General features: G+C 43.6%; 1 protein-coding gene across 1 annotated transcript; it reads right to left on the bottom strand.

Annotated features, from left to right (window-relative positions):
* Nucleotides 1-681: 681 nt before the first annotated feature.
* BIRC7 (baculoviral IAP repeat containing 7) lies at nucleotides 682-8,882 on the bottom strand. Its single transcript, XM_062505174.1, has 8 exons — nucleotides 8,847-8,882; nucleotides 6,128-6,656; nucleotides 5,014-5,113; nucleotides 3,630-3,711; nucleotides 3,500-3,542; nucleotides 2,373-2,591; nucleotides 1,437-1,502; nucleotides 682-948 (listed from the first exon to the last, which is right to left on the bottom strand). Exons 1-8 carry the CDS (start codon nucleotides 8,880-8,882, stop codon nucleotides 746-748), a joined length of 1,278 nt encoding a protein of 425 aa, XP_062361158.1. The 3' UTR covers nucleotides 682-745.
* Between the last annotated feature and the right edge of the window lie 7,750 nt (nucleotides 8,883-16,632).

The following is a 16,632-nucleotide window of genomic DNA, read 5'->3' on the forward strand; positions in this document are numbered from 1 at the left end:
GAGCTGTTTTCTAGTAGGGTAATACCCAACAGCCAGGAAAGAGCTCCATAAGAAGCTTACAGGAGACCATCCAGTGACCCTGAGCAAAAAGCTTTCCACCTGGGGGGGGGGTTCAGCTGAGAGCAGAGAGGTTGGAGAATCAGGCCAGGCTTTTCCACTTGGTTATGCAAATTTGAGTTTTACTGAAACATTTAATCAGTTGGTGAAAATTCAACAAAAGGGGGAGAAAAAAGACAGCAAAAAGGAAAGGAAAAGGTAAGATTCTCCCTCCCCCACAGCACATTGCTGCTGAGTATTCTAGTCTCAATGGAATGCGTTTTGTACAAAAAAATACTCCCATTTTCAATCAAACTTCCTGAAGGATTCTCTAGCAGCTGTCTAGAGATTGTTCTGCTAAGTGACTAAGAACCAGAGAGTCTGCTGAACACAGTTTTTGGTTTCAATACAGAAAGCAAAGATTCACTTGAGAACACAAAAATGTGAAGTAGAATCTCTGTCAACAAAAGCCTCATTTTGGAGGGCAAAAGAACCCAGAGTTTTCCTGGAGCAATCCTCAAGAAAGATTAGATCAAAGCAGCAGTTCTTCCTAGAAACACTGTGCATGGAAGACACATTTAATGAGTTTCTACACTTAGGCCAAGCTACCCTGCAAATAAGATTGCTCCAGCAAACTATTTATTTTCTCCCTCTGCAGAGTTATGAATGAGTTATATAGACTTGTCTTTCCCCTTGGGTGCATCATGGCTCAGGACATGAAAGCTCTCACACTGCCCTGGATGACAGCCCTGCAGATGGGACACAGCCTCAAATTGAGGGCACATTCTGCACAAGCTACCAGGTGGCCACAGGGGACAAACACAACAGACACATCTTTGTCCATGCACACTTTGCACATCCTCTCCTCTTGCAGGCGGCGGAGCTGTTCTTCTGTGCTCAGCTGAGACCCATCTTTACCAAAAAGAAAAAGAAAACAAAAGCCCGAACTGTTAGTGTTGCCACAGCTCCAGAGTGCCAGTTGTGACAGCTTAGGAAATCACACAGCAACTTGCCCATTGTTTTGTTCAGAGACTGTGAAGGTGGCAAAAGTAGCTCTCAGGCAAGTTTCATTTAAGCTGAAAAACTACAGCTATTGTAGACTGGCTTATTTACACAAGATTCATCTTATCTACACATGCTGGACTGAGCAGGGACACAGATCAATAGCATTTGCTGTGGTACATAAGTTATCCCCATAAACTGGAGATTTTTGTGGCAGCTGCTTCACAGCAGCACTCCAATCCCTGAATAAAGGTTCCTGCACTCCATACCACTCTAACACACAGCCCCGTTCAAAATTTTTAAAAATGAGTTAGTATCAGTAGTCATTTTACTGTTATTCTATAATGCCTCCCAGTTATGCTTAAGCTCAATTCCCCACCACTGCCAGCCCAGAGTACCTGATTCCTTTTGCTGCACAGGTCGCATTTCTTGTCTTGAGGTTCCAGTCTCTCTCTGAACAGCACCTGTATAACCAGAAAAGATGATGGTATTCCATGCTACCTCCCCCCTGCCCCCGCCTTTATCCCTCTCCTGACGGTGCTGTGTGAAAAGATTAAATACCCTGGACCTCAGAAGCATTTGGGTAAAAATTTCTTAACTCCCCCTGGTGTGGCAGATGTTCTCTGTGGTACTTCAGTAGCTATATAAGTTCACCTCGTTGCCAAGACTGTCTGTCCACATCACATTCTCTCCTCAAAGTTGGTTTATTTATCACATCTGCTGGTCATTCCAGCTCCTGTGCTACTATTTAATGCAAATTTCAGTTTTGTGGAATTTTTTTCCAGGTTAGCTACAGAAATGGCAGACCATGCTGTGGAGGCAGCAGCTTTGGAACTGCATCTTTTAGTAAGCTTCACCTGGCAAACAGACTTCACAAAACAGATAATATAAGAGAAGTTAAGGAAGATATATATTATCTAGACAAAAACTATGGCCATTTCTGATCAAGTTATTGATCCAGTTTTAAATAGGCTTGGAGTGATCATCCATCCTAGGAGCTTTGCTTCAAACAACTGCCTCTGGATCAGCTGTGAATTTGTGCACATCGTGGAGCTGCTGGTTACTGCAGGTCTGAGGGCAGCAGGAAACACCAAGGATATCCCCACCACAGCCCAGTGCAGACAGATACAGCCACTGACATCCCAGTAATCACAGCTTCTCCAGGTTTCTTTAAACCAGAACCTCATTGCTCAGCCCCTCAAGGACAGGCAGGCTTGGGAACATTAACCCTCTGAACTCCAGGCCGGGCAGAGCGAAGGCAGACCCTCAGGATGCTCCAGGGGTAGTGAGGAAGAGGTTAAACACCCCCCAGCCCAGCTGTGAGTCAGGCCCACCTCTGCTTCCTCCTGCACTGCTGCTTGCCCCCCAGCCTGACTGCAGCAGGTCTGAAACCAGCTCAGACTCGGACAGGTAGAAAGTCCCAGTCAGTGCAAATTTATTCTCTACCAGGTTTGCCACCCAGGTAGGGTCAAAGCCCATCTGCAGGACATTCTGCACTATGAGACTCTGTTCCTCAGAAGGATGAGCCCGCAATTTCCAATCCCTCAGAGGATCTGTAAAGCAGTGAACAGGAACCTTACCAAAAAAGCAGAGCTTTGGGCAAAAAGTATGACATTCCTTGAAGGTGCTCAAATAAAATGTTGTTAATACATCTTAGAACACTCCTCGAGCTATCCATATAGCTAGATTAATTTCCACATTTTTTACTTTAAATCATTATTCACAAGAAGGCTAGTCAAAGCCAATTTCATAAAAACCCAGACACTTATTTTGAATAGTTTATTCCACTTTATCAGTGAACAGTCTCATGTGTTTGGCATCAGACCAGAATCCTTATCTCTGTTTTCACATCCTAGAACAGAAGCCTCAGAACTGCTTTCATGAACATCAAGTGGAATATTCCAGTTGAAGCCTCTCCTACCTCAACCATTCATCAGTAACAACAGAAGTAAGAAAGTCAGCTGTCAGTCTCTTCTAAGGCTTGAGTCTTGTTTAAGCTTATAGGAGCCAAATTTCACCTACTTACATTTCTGGGAGCAACCGATAAATGGGAATAAACCCCAGGATCAGCATTTTCATGAACATCTAGACCCTCTATATTCTCTGGTTTCTTATCAAGCATGTTTAAAGTGTTGCAGTGAAGGGTTTTACAGACAGACAACAGCAAGATCATGCAAGAACCAATGGTAACTTAGGTAAGCACTCAAAACTCACATGATTATCCAGACTAAGTGTGTCTGGCCTTAGATTAAGAGGTCTCACAAGAACAAATAATTTTGTTGTTTTTTTTTTTTTTTTTACCAGTGACCATTTCTAAAACCAAAGTGAAACAGCTTCTAGAATATGAAAACGTCTCACAAACACCATGTCTACAGAGGGCAGAGCAGCCAAGGTGGGCTGGTGGAACACAGATTACACCACATTCACCAGAAATAAAACACCATGGAATTACAGCACTGACCTTGGGAAGAAGGCTCTTGCTCAGTCTGATCCCAGGAATGTCTCTGAAAATGATACAAAAAGAGAAGCATGTGTTCAAAACTCTCTCATCTACCAAACCTAATCCACTACACAAAATATCCATGACTCACTGGAGCCAGCAGGGTGGTAGAAAAGGTCGCCTGGACACTGCTAACAAACTCTCTCCCCCTTGAGTGCAGTAAAAATTCACACCTATGAGTAGAAAAGTTTAAATACATTAGTACAGAATTTCCCAAGTGAAAGTAGCAGTTTGAAGTTTAGAAGCAAAGAGTGCTATGGGCAATGAGGAAACTGCTATACACCCATTAAATACAGGGTATCAGGTGTTTCACCTGCACACCTCTTGCACAAAGGCTGACAATAAGAGGATCATGATCCCCCCCACCCTTAATTCAGTCTTCATTTTGGCCCAAGATGAGCTCAGTTGCAACATGCTTTAGAATAGACCACAGGAACTGTGATGAGAAAGTAGTTCACAGGAAAGAAGCAAGAACTGTTGCAGAAACCAAATATTTACAATAGATTTCTTCTTGTACCACAGAGTAGCAGTAATAAAAGTACTTCAATGCTGAAGAAAGGTATTTTAGTTGCACTCTTAGACAGTAACCTCTACTGTGAACGGGCCGGCAGACCAGCTCCTTTTTAAAGGCCTTTATCAAAGCTCAGCTCTGGGTGAGGAGCCCGAGGGGTTGCACATACCACCACCACTGCTGCTCCCACTGGGCAATGCCGAGCAGCAGAACTCACAGTTTTGTCTCTTGGCAGAGCTGGGGCGTGTATCCTCATCAGAGTGAGGATATCCTTGGAAAAACACTGACTTCCTCCTGGTCTAAGGATGTCATGCTGTCCAGGCTCTTTAAGCCATGGTGACAAATAGAAGAAAGTTCTGGTGGTGGTCTCATTCTTGACTGTTCCACCAGCTCAGAAATGTTATTTTCAGTCTTTAGTTTCACATTAGCTCGCTGTCCTTGGGGTCTTTTGCTGCTGGGTGTCTCTAATTTGCATATAGCCTTTAGGCACACAGACTCCTGGGAGCAGTAGAGGTGATACCCGACGGAAGGGGGCACAGGTACAGAGTAAGTGATGGGAAGGAACACCAGTGCGGGTCAGCAGAACATGCCTCACCTTATCAAGGGATATTAACACTTAACAATGACAACAAGAGATAAGTTCTAGAATTTTAACACTTCACATTCAATAGCAAATTAACACTTCAATTAAGAGCTTGTTAACACTTAATATTCAAAAGTAAGCTGACACCTTAATCAAGAGTTCATGACTTTGGGGTCTCTTCTTTACAAACTCTAGGTCAAATTAGAGAATCTCAGGCCTGAACTGTAGCATTCTACCTGAGCATGAACATTTTTATTTAGCTTTCAAGGTGAGAGGATATAAATATTTCTATCCTGTGAAAGAAAAGTATCAGTATGAAATGCATGACCTATCTTTTGGCCTTTTGCTATGAGGGGTATTTGGTAACCAAGACTGACTTACTCTGGGTACCATTTGGCATGTTCCCTCCAAGGATCATCTCCAAAGGACCAGCTCCTCACACCTCCATCACAGTAAAAACACCTCACCACATCGCCTCGTCCTGAAAGGGAGATCAAGAGATTATGTGATACCTGAGACATTACATGTCCTACACTCAACCCTGGGTGAGAACCTGGGGCAAGACTCAGCACAAAACAGGCTTTGGACAGAAGAGATGAACACATGACAATTTACCAACACAGTGCACATTGTACAGGGGCAGGAACTCAGTCTGAGCTCCCAGAGCTGTGGCTGGTTGAGATGATTCCAGAAGGGGGTCACAAGCTAACAGGCAGCATCTATGGGAGCAGCTGAGCTCCCCTGCACAACCCCCCCAGCCAATCCCCCTGCCTGCCTTTAGAGCAGAGCTGGAATTTGTTATACCTGTGAACACACTTTGCTCACTAACCACAGTCTGCCACAGTGAAAGTATTTCCTCTGGCTGGTCAATTCAGAGGGGAGTATTTCTTCAAACCTGTCACCTAATCAACAAAGGATCCTCAAAGGGAAAGGATAATATTATATCGATATTCTTGAAATGCATGTGATTACAAGAAATATTGCCAATGTTCCACAACAAAGAAAAAGTATCTGATTTTTGCATTTCAAATGAAGAGTCCTTAGAGAAACAAGCCACAGCAACAGCCAGATGGGCTGACTCCATACAGCTGTCACTTAGATTTGGGGTTTTGAGAGGAAAAGGCTTCAGTGCAAGACACAGCCTATCCAAAACAAGACACCAAGCAAGCTCCTCAAGTCCTTTCAGAAGTGCAAGGAATAAACACACTCAATGGATCTTAAAGCATACACTTTTCTGTCATTAAAGCATCCGTTTGAAACACATCTTTTCCTCTCCTGCTGACAAGGAGGTATTTACTAGTGGACCCCTCAGTACCCAAACAGGAGTTGAATGTTGAATTCTGCACAAGCAGCAAGAGAAACAGCACAGGCAGAAGGAAGGATGTTGTTTTGAATTAAAAGACACATACAGACAGGTATTTGTAGGAGCAATAAAACAGTGAAATCTTCAGAATTTAACTGAAAAGAGTTACAAACATTTCCCCAGAGTACCTACCTGTGTAAAAGAACCCCGCTCTAGCCAGTTGCTCTGGACGCATGCTGGAATGTTGTGGCCAGTTCTCAAACGTAGACAGTCTCATCTCCTCTGTCACCATCTCAGGGTACTCCGGCTCGTCGGGCAGGGCTGTCTCCTCACTGACTATCCCCTGCAAGGCACTCAGGAACTGCCCATCCACAGTGTCAAAGATGTCCTGCAGGGACAGCATCTCCTGGTTCCGAACATCCTCACCACAGAGGTATTTGCAGGAAGGGAAGAAATTCAGGTGCTCTATTATGGGGCAATCACCAGGTCTCCAATCCTTCAGGACACCACCACAGCAGAAACACTGCACTTCATCCCTGGGGCCAACATAGAAGAATCCAGCCTCCACCAGGTCCCGGGCAGACACAGGGGCAGTGTGGGGCCACTGCTGGAAAGTCCTGAGCCTCCTGGCCTCACTCCTCATGCTGGAATCGAAGAGCTGGCAGCGAGAAGCCCTGGGCTCAGGCTGCCCTGCTGGTGCTGCATCCCCCATGGCTGTGCTCTGCAAGAGAGGATGAGGGAGCCCAGAGCAGTCAGCTGCACTCCAGCACCAGGCAGCACTCACCCTACATGATTATTCCTGGTCCCCGTGCACATTCCGGAAAGCTCCTGCTCGCAACAAAGCTGAGCTTGTTTGAGAGTGGCAGCCCACTCACAGATCTGGTGTTTCTGCTGTTGAACTTTTGCTGAGCCCTCACTGGTGTCTGATGGGAAAGAGTCCAGTGCTTTCCAAGGCCCTCTGCCAATTTACAGGAAAGATAGAACAGAGAGGGGAGAGCAAAACCTGTGCTGTCTCCGAAGCTGAACCAAGCCAACCTTTGGGTATCTAATCTGCACGATAAATCCCCAGCCATTTTGCTCAGCCTTTAAACTAGCATTTAAAAGGCTCTGTGCTTTTTATTCTCCAAACCAAGCATGTCATAAAACAGAGAGTGGCCACACCCAAACAAATAATGTCTCGAGCTCCCATTTACAGCCAAACACCACATTTCTCATAGCTTTATTGTAATGGTTATTAAGCAATGATTATCTAGAAATAGCTCTATAAAAGAGGACTTTTCCAAGCCACAGCCTAAAATAATTTGGTACATCTTCTATGGGATGATATCTTTAAATCAAGGATTTTCTAGTTTCGGTCATATTCTGCCTGTGCTACTTCGGTGCAAGAGGAAGAGTGGAATTAAAGAAGTTACCAAGTGCCTGATTCTCCAAGCCCTCATCCTGCTTAAGGTAACAGCCCTTCCCTGAGTGATTAAGTTGAACTGCAACTCAGCCACTGCTTCCAACACTATCCGCATGGCTGGCAAAGACACTTTCAAAAGGCCCTACAGTGACACAACTAAGAACCAGGAACAATTTAATTCCTTTGGAGTGAAGTCCCTACACAATGTGGCCAAGTGAAAGGTGCAATCACCCCCCTTTTTTAAATTAAAGGCCCTCAAAAATCCCTTCCTTGCTCAACTTAATAGGTGAGTTTAACCCAAGGAAGTGCAGCTTCCTATCTACTGGTTATCAGGGATAAGCATTATTACCACACAGACCCCAAAACATCACGCAGGAAAATGGTATATCAAGGAAATAAATATAAACACACACCTTTAAAAGCTACAATTTTTTAAGGCTGATACAGACAATTGAAATAACAGGTAACTACAGCAGTACACAGTAAAATACAAACAGGTAGAGCTAGATGCAGCAGAGTCTGAGAAGGCTTAAAAAACACTCAAGCCAGTAGCATCTCTGAAGAGCTATTTCTCCTAATTAAGAGCTGCAGCACATTTAGGGAGGAAAAAAAGCTTACAGGTAATTTTACCCACAAAACCCACAGTTGTCCTCTATAGGTATTACACATTTAGTAAGATTTTAAAAGCAAACACCACATGCCTCACATAATAAAAAGTAGCAAGGAAGAGAAAGCTCATTAGCAAGGAGAACTTCCTTCTATAATGACAAGGACAAAAACCAGGGCTGGTAGAAAAGGCTCTGAAAGTCGCTTTCAGAAACTATGCTTTATTTAATACAATAAAGAATTTACTCAAGAGCTATGTCACTGGTATAAGGAAAAGGCCATTAAGAAAGCAAGCTCTGAAGCCATTAGGTACTGATGGGCAGCAGAATTTGCAGGCTAAGCAAACTGAGGAGATGCAGTTTGTTTGCCCTCACAGCAGATTTTGCTCCCAGAGCACAGACGCTTGCTCATCAGGCACAGCTCCACAATCGGTGCTGCTCTCATCTTGAGCCTTAACAAAGCAAAAGCTGTAACTCTTAAACAAGGAATGTGGTGTTTCAGAGAGGTGATGGCCAGGTTATCTCAGCCTTCCTCCACCTAAAAAGCACTTAAGAGCAAGCTTCACAGCTTTTGCTTTGTGTCTTCACAAAGAAAATTATTCCTTCCACAAAAGATTTTTTTTCAATAAGAAGTGCAACATAGAACAAATATATTCATCTTTTGCTTATTAAGAAGTCCATAATGGTTTGCTGCATATTTATATACTCTGCATAAGATTTATCTGCTAATGAGACTCCCCAAGACAATATAATTTTTTTAACAGGTATAACACCACTAAAAACCAATGTTTTACCACAACCTACTTATTACATAGCAACACAAAGCCAAAGCAACACTACAGCTCATGCCAACAATTAGCACAATAAAAATAAAACTTTCTTTTTTTAAGAAAACCAGCTTTACCTGAAACAAGCTAACTAAACCCCAGAAGGCTTCCATGATTTAAAATTCTCTCAATACCACAAGTCTCACACAAAAATCTTCTTTCCTTAGACTCTCTCCCAAAGCAGAAACACTAGCAAGAAGTAAGCCCACCTGACTCAGAAGCCATTTATAATTCTTAGTTGCCCCCAATTGGTTGGCATGGGCTGAAGTTCTCTATTGGCTAACGAGACCAAATTTTATCTTTATAAATAGGAGTCAAAAGGCAAAGGTATAAAATTAAGCTCAGTTTTTCTCCAGGAAATAACAGACCTTGTTAAAACCAGGTGTGACATCCTAACTCCTATGATATAATGGCTGTTACCTTCCCATTTTGCTGTGACTCTGCTAACAGTATTTCTGCATCTTTTCCAACTTGTTCTCACATGTGTTTTGCATGTTACATTTCTTAAGAAAATGTACTGTGAAATTAGTAGATGAATAGCAACAAGAACTTTCTCCAGACAGCTTGAACAGATTGTATTGCCTTTACTTTGGGAATCAAGTCTTTTTCTACAATTGCATCTTCACAACTTAAAACCCTCACGTTCCTTTGCCTTCCTGGGGTCACAATTCCACAAAATGGAAGATTTTAAGGATAGTTCTGAAAGGTGCAATTACTTGAAAATGTGTTTTCCTTTATCACTGCCTGAGAAGATGCTTAAAGCTTCTTCCAAACTCTTGACAAAATATCAGTTCTCCATGTAAACATAAGAACATAGGTAGTTCATGTTTTTGAGAAATGATAAATTAGCATTTTTCTTTTAATAAAAAGCTCCAAAGTATTTTTTTTTTTTACAGGCAGGCCCATACAATTATTCTCATTAAAAAGAACAGTGTTGAGTTTTTGCTAATTAAATACTTGTTAATGAAAGCCCCTGAGCAGTAGAGGGCACTGCTTTTATATGACATTCAGAGAATCCTTTAACTAGCGAATGTGCTGGGGAGGTTTGTCCTTGGTGAATTTCTCTGTAATAAAATACATATAAAGATAATTGCACATTATCTTCCACTCCATGGATCCTGTCATTTCTATGTCTATGTTTATTTTTGAAGAATGCATCCTAAAAATCCTAGGGACAGAGTTAACAAAATCCCTCCTGCAGAGGCTGTTTGGGGTCTGCTGATGGGTTGTGGAAAATCACCTGTTAATCAATAGGAATGATTGATAATTCTGATTTTATGAAGCATTTTACAAGCCATGACCTTATCTTCTGCTGCTTATAACCACCTGGCTTCTCAAAGGTGTGCACAATTCCACCTGTTTTAGGAGAAGCCCCAGCCTTTTGTTAAAGAGGGAAAAGCTGTATAAATCTCAGAGGAGCTCAAAAGCAGCTTCTAATTAACAACATTGGTCTGTTTCTGGCAGTAGTTATTTGTTTTATGTTTTTTTCTTGTATAAATAACATTCTTCCATCGTAAAAACTTCAGGACAGGTCTAAGGTTGATGATCTGTGGGGAGACACTCGTGGTTTTGGGGGGAACATTTCACTAGCAGGGGAAAGCTGAGGAGGATGAGTGAGATGACTGCAGCAGAAGAAGATTAAATTACACCAAGTGTGAGGCTGAGAGCAAGGAAAAACAAGTCACCATGTATAAATGATAGGGTTTTATTTTAGCATACTGAAATTTGGAAAGCAAGTAACATATTCAGTAATCTGTTGTATGCAACTTATCCTGATCTTTTTAGCAAGTCATACATTTTCAGGTTTTTTTCAGAGCATTAAGATGTCCTACTGAACTTCTGAATGCTTCTTAAAATGAGGAGCATCATGAGCTAGTGATAAACAAATGTGGGAATCAGTAAACATCAATCAGGAGTCCAGGACAGATCAGTGATAATGATCAACAGTGCCATCACTAGACAGTGATTGGAAACACTCGATGAAAAAAGTAATATAAACATAATTAATCAAAAATCTGCTTGCTATTATCAACCTGATTTGGAACGAAAACAATCAATAAATACAAGAGCCAGAGTATATCTGGAGACAGCATAATGAAGAGCTTGAAAGCACTGAAGTGACTGGAGCCCCTGGAAAAACTCCAGCAAAATTCAGCATCACTACCCTCGAGGTGCTCCACAGCTGTAAGGGCTGAAGCTGTTCTGTGTGGCTTAGCTCAAGGAAGAGTATTGTGCTTTCATCAATAAATTAACAGTTTACTGAGGAAAGAGGCTTTTATAGGAGGCAGAAAAAAAGGTATCAGTTGGCATTGGTGAAGCAATGAAGTGGCTGGAACACAAAAGGAGACACCATAGCTTGCCACCGTAAGGGATGTGTAAAGGGACTGGGTATCAAGCAAATTTATGGCATAGTTCCCATTCCCACTTGCTCATGTGTTAGCCACTATTAAGATGTGGATCCATCTTTCAGAATAAAACATTCAGACCCTGTGATATAACTGCTTTGCAGCCTGAAGCACAGTAGACAAAATCTTTACACCTAAAGCCCTAGACACGGATGACTGCTGCTGTTGCTCTATTTAGTGCCTCTCTTTTTCTCTTCTGGCTGCCTCTTCCTTGCGTGTTGTCCTCCCCCTTCCTTCCCACTGAAGGGCTGCTGGTCTGGCCCAGAAGCACAGCAGCTGCACTGCTGCTCTCTGGGGAGCTCCTGCCACAGGAACACACTGAGGGAGCCCATCTGCTCAGCTGCCTCCCAACGCACGCTGCTGGATGTCGACACAGAGCTCCACAGCACCCATAAAGCAAATCCACTCGGGACAGGAAACGGGATCCAACTCAGTGAATAGTGACGAGACACACTGAAAAGTGACTGGTCACCCCTGGGACAAACACAATTCTTTCCTTGGGGCAGGGCAAAGCTCAGAAGTCTCACTTTGCTGTTTCATGCAGTTCAAGTTTTTCTTTTCCCATGACAAGTGCTGCTATTCATCACAGGGATCTTCTCTGCCTATCAACAGCTTCCTTGCTGCACTTCCCTCAGTGGACATTTCAATAATAATAAAAAAAAATTAAAACATTAATAATAATAAATGGTTAGTTTCTCCACACGTTAACAATCATTCATTCAGGAAATGGAAAATGTTGCTGTGAAGTAAATCATAGAATCCCAGACTGGTTTGGGTTGGAAGGGACCTTAAAGTTCTTCCCATTGCAACCCCTGCCATGGGCAGGAACACCTTCCACTATCCCAGGTTGCTCCCAGCTCCATCCAGCCTGGCCTTGGACACTTCCAGGGATGGGGCAGCCACAGCTTCTCTGGGCACCCTGTGCCAGGGCCTCAGCACTGTTTGAGTAAAGAACTTATTCCTAATATTGAACCTAAACCTCTCCTCTTGTAGTTTTAAGCCATTCTCCCTTATTCTATCACTGCGTGCTCTTGTAAAAAATACACAAACTATACATAGACACTGCTGGAACTAATGCACAGTTGAGTAACAAATACCTGGTCTGTGATTTCCTAGGGATTCAAATCTTTTCATCTCCTGCCCTGATTCCTTCCCCTGGTCCCCACTACCATGGCATTTGATTGCCTCAGTACTTCAGGTATTGTAATAGTTAGGAATAGCTAAATGTAGCTTGCAACGTGATTCATGAAAGTGCTTCAAATCAAATACTATTAATATCCCAGCCCACAGAACAGAACACAGTACATATGAAAAGGAAAATCTGCAAAGCACAGCAGATACTCAAAAAATCAGTATGGGAACTGGCTTTAAAAATCTAAAAAACTTCATGGTTTCAGTGTCCTATTATAAAAATATGTGTGCTATTGAAGAGTGGGTTGACCACTGTTCACTTCTTTTCCAAAAGAAAGTATTTGTAGAAAACAGCTTCTCTTTTATTTTTCTAAACATCTTTAGGAGATTAAAAATGTGCGTTTCTTTCTCAAGGGTCATTTTTTCTCTTCATTCAGTTTTCTAGCCCTTCCTGCCCTTGCCTGTGAACCCAATAATCATGAGGAAAAAAAAATAAATAAATAAAGAACAACCCCAAAACCCCATCCATTATTTGTTGTCTTTTTTAAATTTGTTTCCCATAAAATTCTGAATACTTGAAAAAAAACCTGTAAAAATTCATTGCTGCTGCAAATTGAATTAACTATTTTCAGTTTTCAGCAGATCAACATTCCAATAATCCAAAGAGCATACAGAGTGTTTAGAGGCCTGAGCAGCAGCACAGGGATTGGGAATACAAATTAAAATTTGAGGAGAGCTTCACATTTGGGCTCTATTCCCTTTACCTACTCGAAGCCAGGAGTTACAGGAACAGAAGACCTGGAGCCTCATGTAAACTGAGCAGCACTGCAGCTCCAAATTATTCACATGTAAAACTAACAGCGCCTCAGAAGAGATTCTTACCCACTTGTGGCCACAGTTCCACCATTCAGCCATTAAATTACCTGTAAAGAAGGGTTTGTCAGCCATTGTTGTGATTCTAATGGAGCTCATCCTACTTTATAATTGGCAGAAAATCAGCCATCAAGAATCATAGAACATCTGATTTTCCAATTAAATCCTGCTATAGTTTGGACTGTGTTTTTTTGCAGAGAATATGCCTGGCTGCCTGAATATTGCTTGGGCAACAGGCAGAAAGGTCTATTCTTGATCAATTCACACTACAATCATTTGCTTTTCTCCATGCAAGTTGGCTTGGAATGAGTTTATTTTGCCCCTGTATCAATAATCAATAGCAGGATTGAAAGACGAGGAAGAAAGACAGCAGAACAACCTGAAGTCACTGCAAAGAGCTGAAGGGAAAAATACACACGAAGTAACCAAAGACAGACTGACCTTACAATTTAATGGAAAGCCCAGGACAGCAGCAAGAAGGAGCTGCCAAAGATGAAGGTTAAGGAGACGGGGAAGAGTCCCTGTGCTCAGTTGTTGCTCTGTTGAGCTCCTTGCCACAGCTTTCCAAGGAAGTTGTTTTGCAGGGAACAGCATGTGTGATGCTGATGTCAGATGGGATCTGTTCACAGGCCACACTCTTTGCATATGATTTCCCTCCTCATGTTTTCACAAACAATGTGTCAGTGACATGAGAAACAGGAGAGCAGAACAGATACAATTTCTCTGTGTGTCTGCTTTTATTTTTCACCCTAAAATGATGGAAGTGGATGCTGGATCCTTGGTTTGGAACATTCCGCAGGGGTGTAGGGTGCAGGAAGGAGACAATTCAATTATGGTGATATTTGAATTTCTTCCATGCTCATAACAGAGGGGGCTGCATAAAATTCCTGTAAAACTTAAACTGAAAACAAATTATAAAAACACCAACAAAAGTATGCTGCATCTTACACATGAACTCCTCTGAGATTTCAGAGAATGTTAGCAAAGGAAGAAAAATATAAGTACAACTTTCTCTTAAACTAGAAGAATACATTTCATGCAACTAAGACAAAACTAAACCACGGGTTTCCCCCTGGGTTACAGTGTTACACTCCAAGAATATCCTGTTATATAATATATATAAAAATATGAATATTGCTTTATCCATATCCTTCAACATAGACTTTTAATCTTATTGGTTTGATTTCTAAAAGACTATGCGCTTCTCAATGGATCAAGATCATTCTTAGCATTACCAGGAAGAAAAAAACAAAATCAAATTTTCCAAATGCAACAGTAAAAAATAAATATTCCCACAAAGACTTAGATGGGTGCATGCATATATATATGTGACACTCTGCCTTTGGGTCTAATTAACAGGTACAGCCTAAGAGCAGCCCCCTGTACGTTGGGATGCTGGAGCAGAGAGAACTCTACCATTCTGCCCACATGCTCTCCTGGCGAGGATGATTCACAGTCACATCGTTTCTATATCGAGATGTGAACATACACAATCACATGGACTTCAGAGCAGCGCCCAGCACCCAGGCATCCAGCCTTTCCCTTCTCCTTCTACACACGTTCCTCTCTCCAGCCACGCTGATCACTTTTGGTTTTGTCCTGTTTTTTGAAGCTCTGTTCTTTGGACAGAGTTTCCAGCTCACTCAGGGACTGCCCACAGCAGGGATTTACTGGCTTGCTCCGTAATTACACCAAAGGCAAAGAGAATTGCAACAGGCCAGGTTGGACAGGGCTCGGAGCAAACTGGTCTAGAGGGAGGTGTCCCTGCCCACGGCACGGATTGGAACAAGATAATCTCTGAGGTGTCTTCAACCCAAACCATTCTGGGATTCTAGGAAAATACCAATTATTACTTGCTACCTAATTCAGAGAACCCAAGGCATATCCAGGTGTTGAGAACTAAAGCACCACTCTTTCTTCCTTATCTCTGGATATCTGATCAGAAAAAGGACAGAAAGTGAACTCTTCATTTGAGATCTTTTATTAGAATGGTAAGTACAAACTCAAACTAGAAGTTTCCAAACATATGAACGCAGAAAAGACTCTGGTTTTAACTGTGTCTAAAGGAAAGTATGATTGTGTTGTTTAGTGTATTTCACAAGGACCAGATTTTGCCACTTTCACCCCCAAAATTAAGTATAGAAATGTTACAAGACTTTGTAACTTGCAGGATTTAGACCTTGACCCTGCTGAAATCAACAAAAACTGAGCTAAGGGGCCCATAATTTCACCCAGCCCCAGCAAAACAGCTGGAAGGGAAAAAAATTAATTAATCTGATAAGAACCCATGTTGAGGGTGGCTGCTGCCAGATGTCAGACTGGCTGTGATCCTCTGCCAGAGCATCCTGGCCATGGTACCAGGGTGAAAGTGGGGCTCCCACAGCACTTGGGTGAACTAGAAAAGGCTCCCAGGAAAGTGATCATGGCACTGAGCCTGGTGGAGCTCAAGGAGATTTGGACAATGCTCTCAGACACAAGGTGGGATTGTTGGGGGTGTCTTGTGCCAGGAGAAGAGTTGGTCTTTGATGATCCTTGCTGTCAATAGGAAACAACAGTCTTAAGCTGCACCTTGTAGGTTCAGGCTGGACATTAAGAGGAATTCCTTCACAGAAAGAGTGATTAGACACTGGAATGCGAGCAGTCACGGTCCTGGAGGTGCTGAAGGAAGGACTGGCCATGGCACTCAGTGCCCTGGTGCAGCTGATCAGGGCTGCTGGGTCATAGGTTGGACTCGCTGGCCTCAGAGGTCTTTTCCAACCTAATTGATTCGGTGATCCCGGGCCCCTTCTACCTCAGCAGCACAGTGATTCTGTCTCAGTGATTCAATGAACCTATGAACTTGCACAGCCGAGCCTGTGGGCGAAGAGTCCTCGCAAAGGCTGAGGGAGGAAGAGAGAAGGGACAGAATCAGAGAATATTCTGAGTTGGAAGAAACGCACAAGGATCATCGAGTCCAACTCCCGGCGCTGCACGGGACACGCACGAATCCCCCCACGTGCCGTTGTCCACACAGTTTTATCTTAAGCTCTGCCAGGCTTGGTGCTGTGACCTCATCCCTGGGGAGCTCGTTCTACTGCCCGACCCCCCCCCCCGGACGAAGAACAATTTCCTCCCGAGGAAGTCGCACGCAGCGACAAGCTGCGTCCGCAGGCCTCCCCTCCGCAGGCCGAGCAGGCCAACATCCGTGCGGCGGGACGCGGGGCGGAGCCGTGTCCGCCATGCTCCCCTCATTCCCCTCACGCCCCTCAGCGCTCCCGCGCACGCGCACCAGGCGCCACCGCCCCGCGCGCCTTTCCCCGCTCCCCGCCCCGTGCGCTCCCGGCGCGCCCCGCGCGCGCTCGGCGCTGACGTCACCGCAGCCCGGCGCCCGCCGCCATTGGAGTCGGCGGCCGCCGCTGCCCCGCTCGCTGCGGCCCCAGGCCCGGCCCGCGGGCATGTGAGAGACCGGGCCGGT

Source organism: Cinclus cinclus, chromosome 18 (assembly GCF_963662255.1).
Source record: "Cinclus cinclus chromosome 18, bCinCin1.1, whole genome shotgun sequence".
Taxonomy (NCBI): domain Eukaryota; kingdom Metazoa; phylum Chordata; class Aves; order Passeriformes; family Cinclidae; genus Cinclus; species Cinclus cinclus.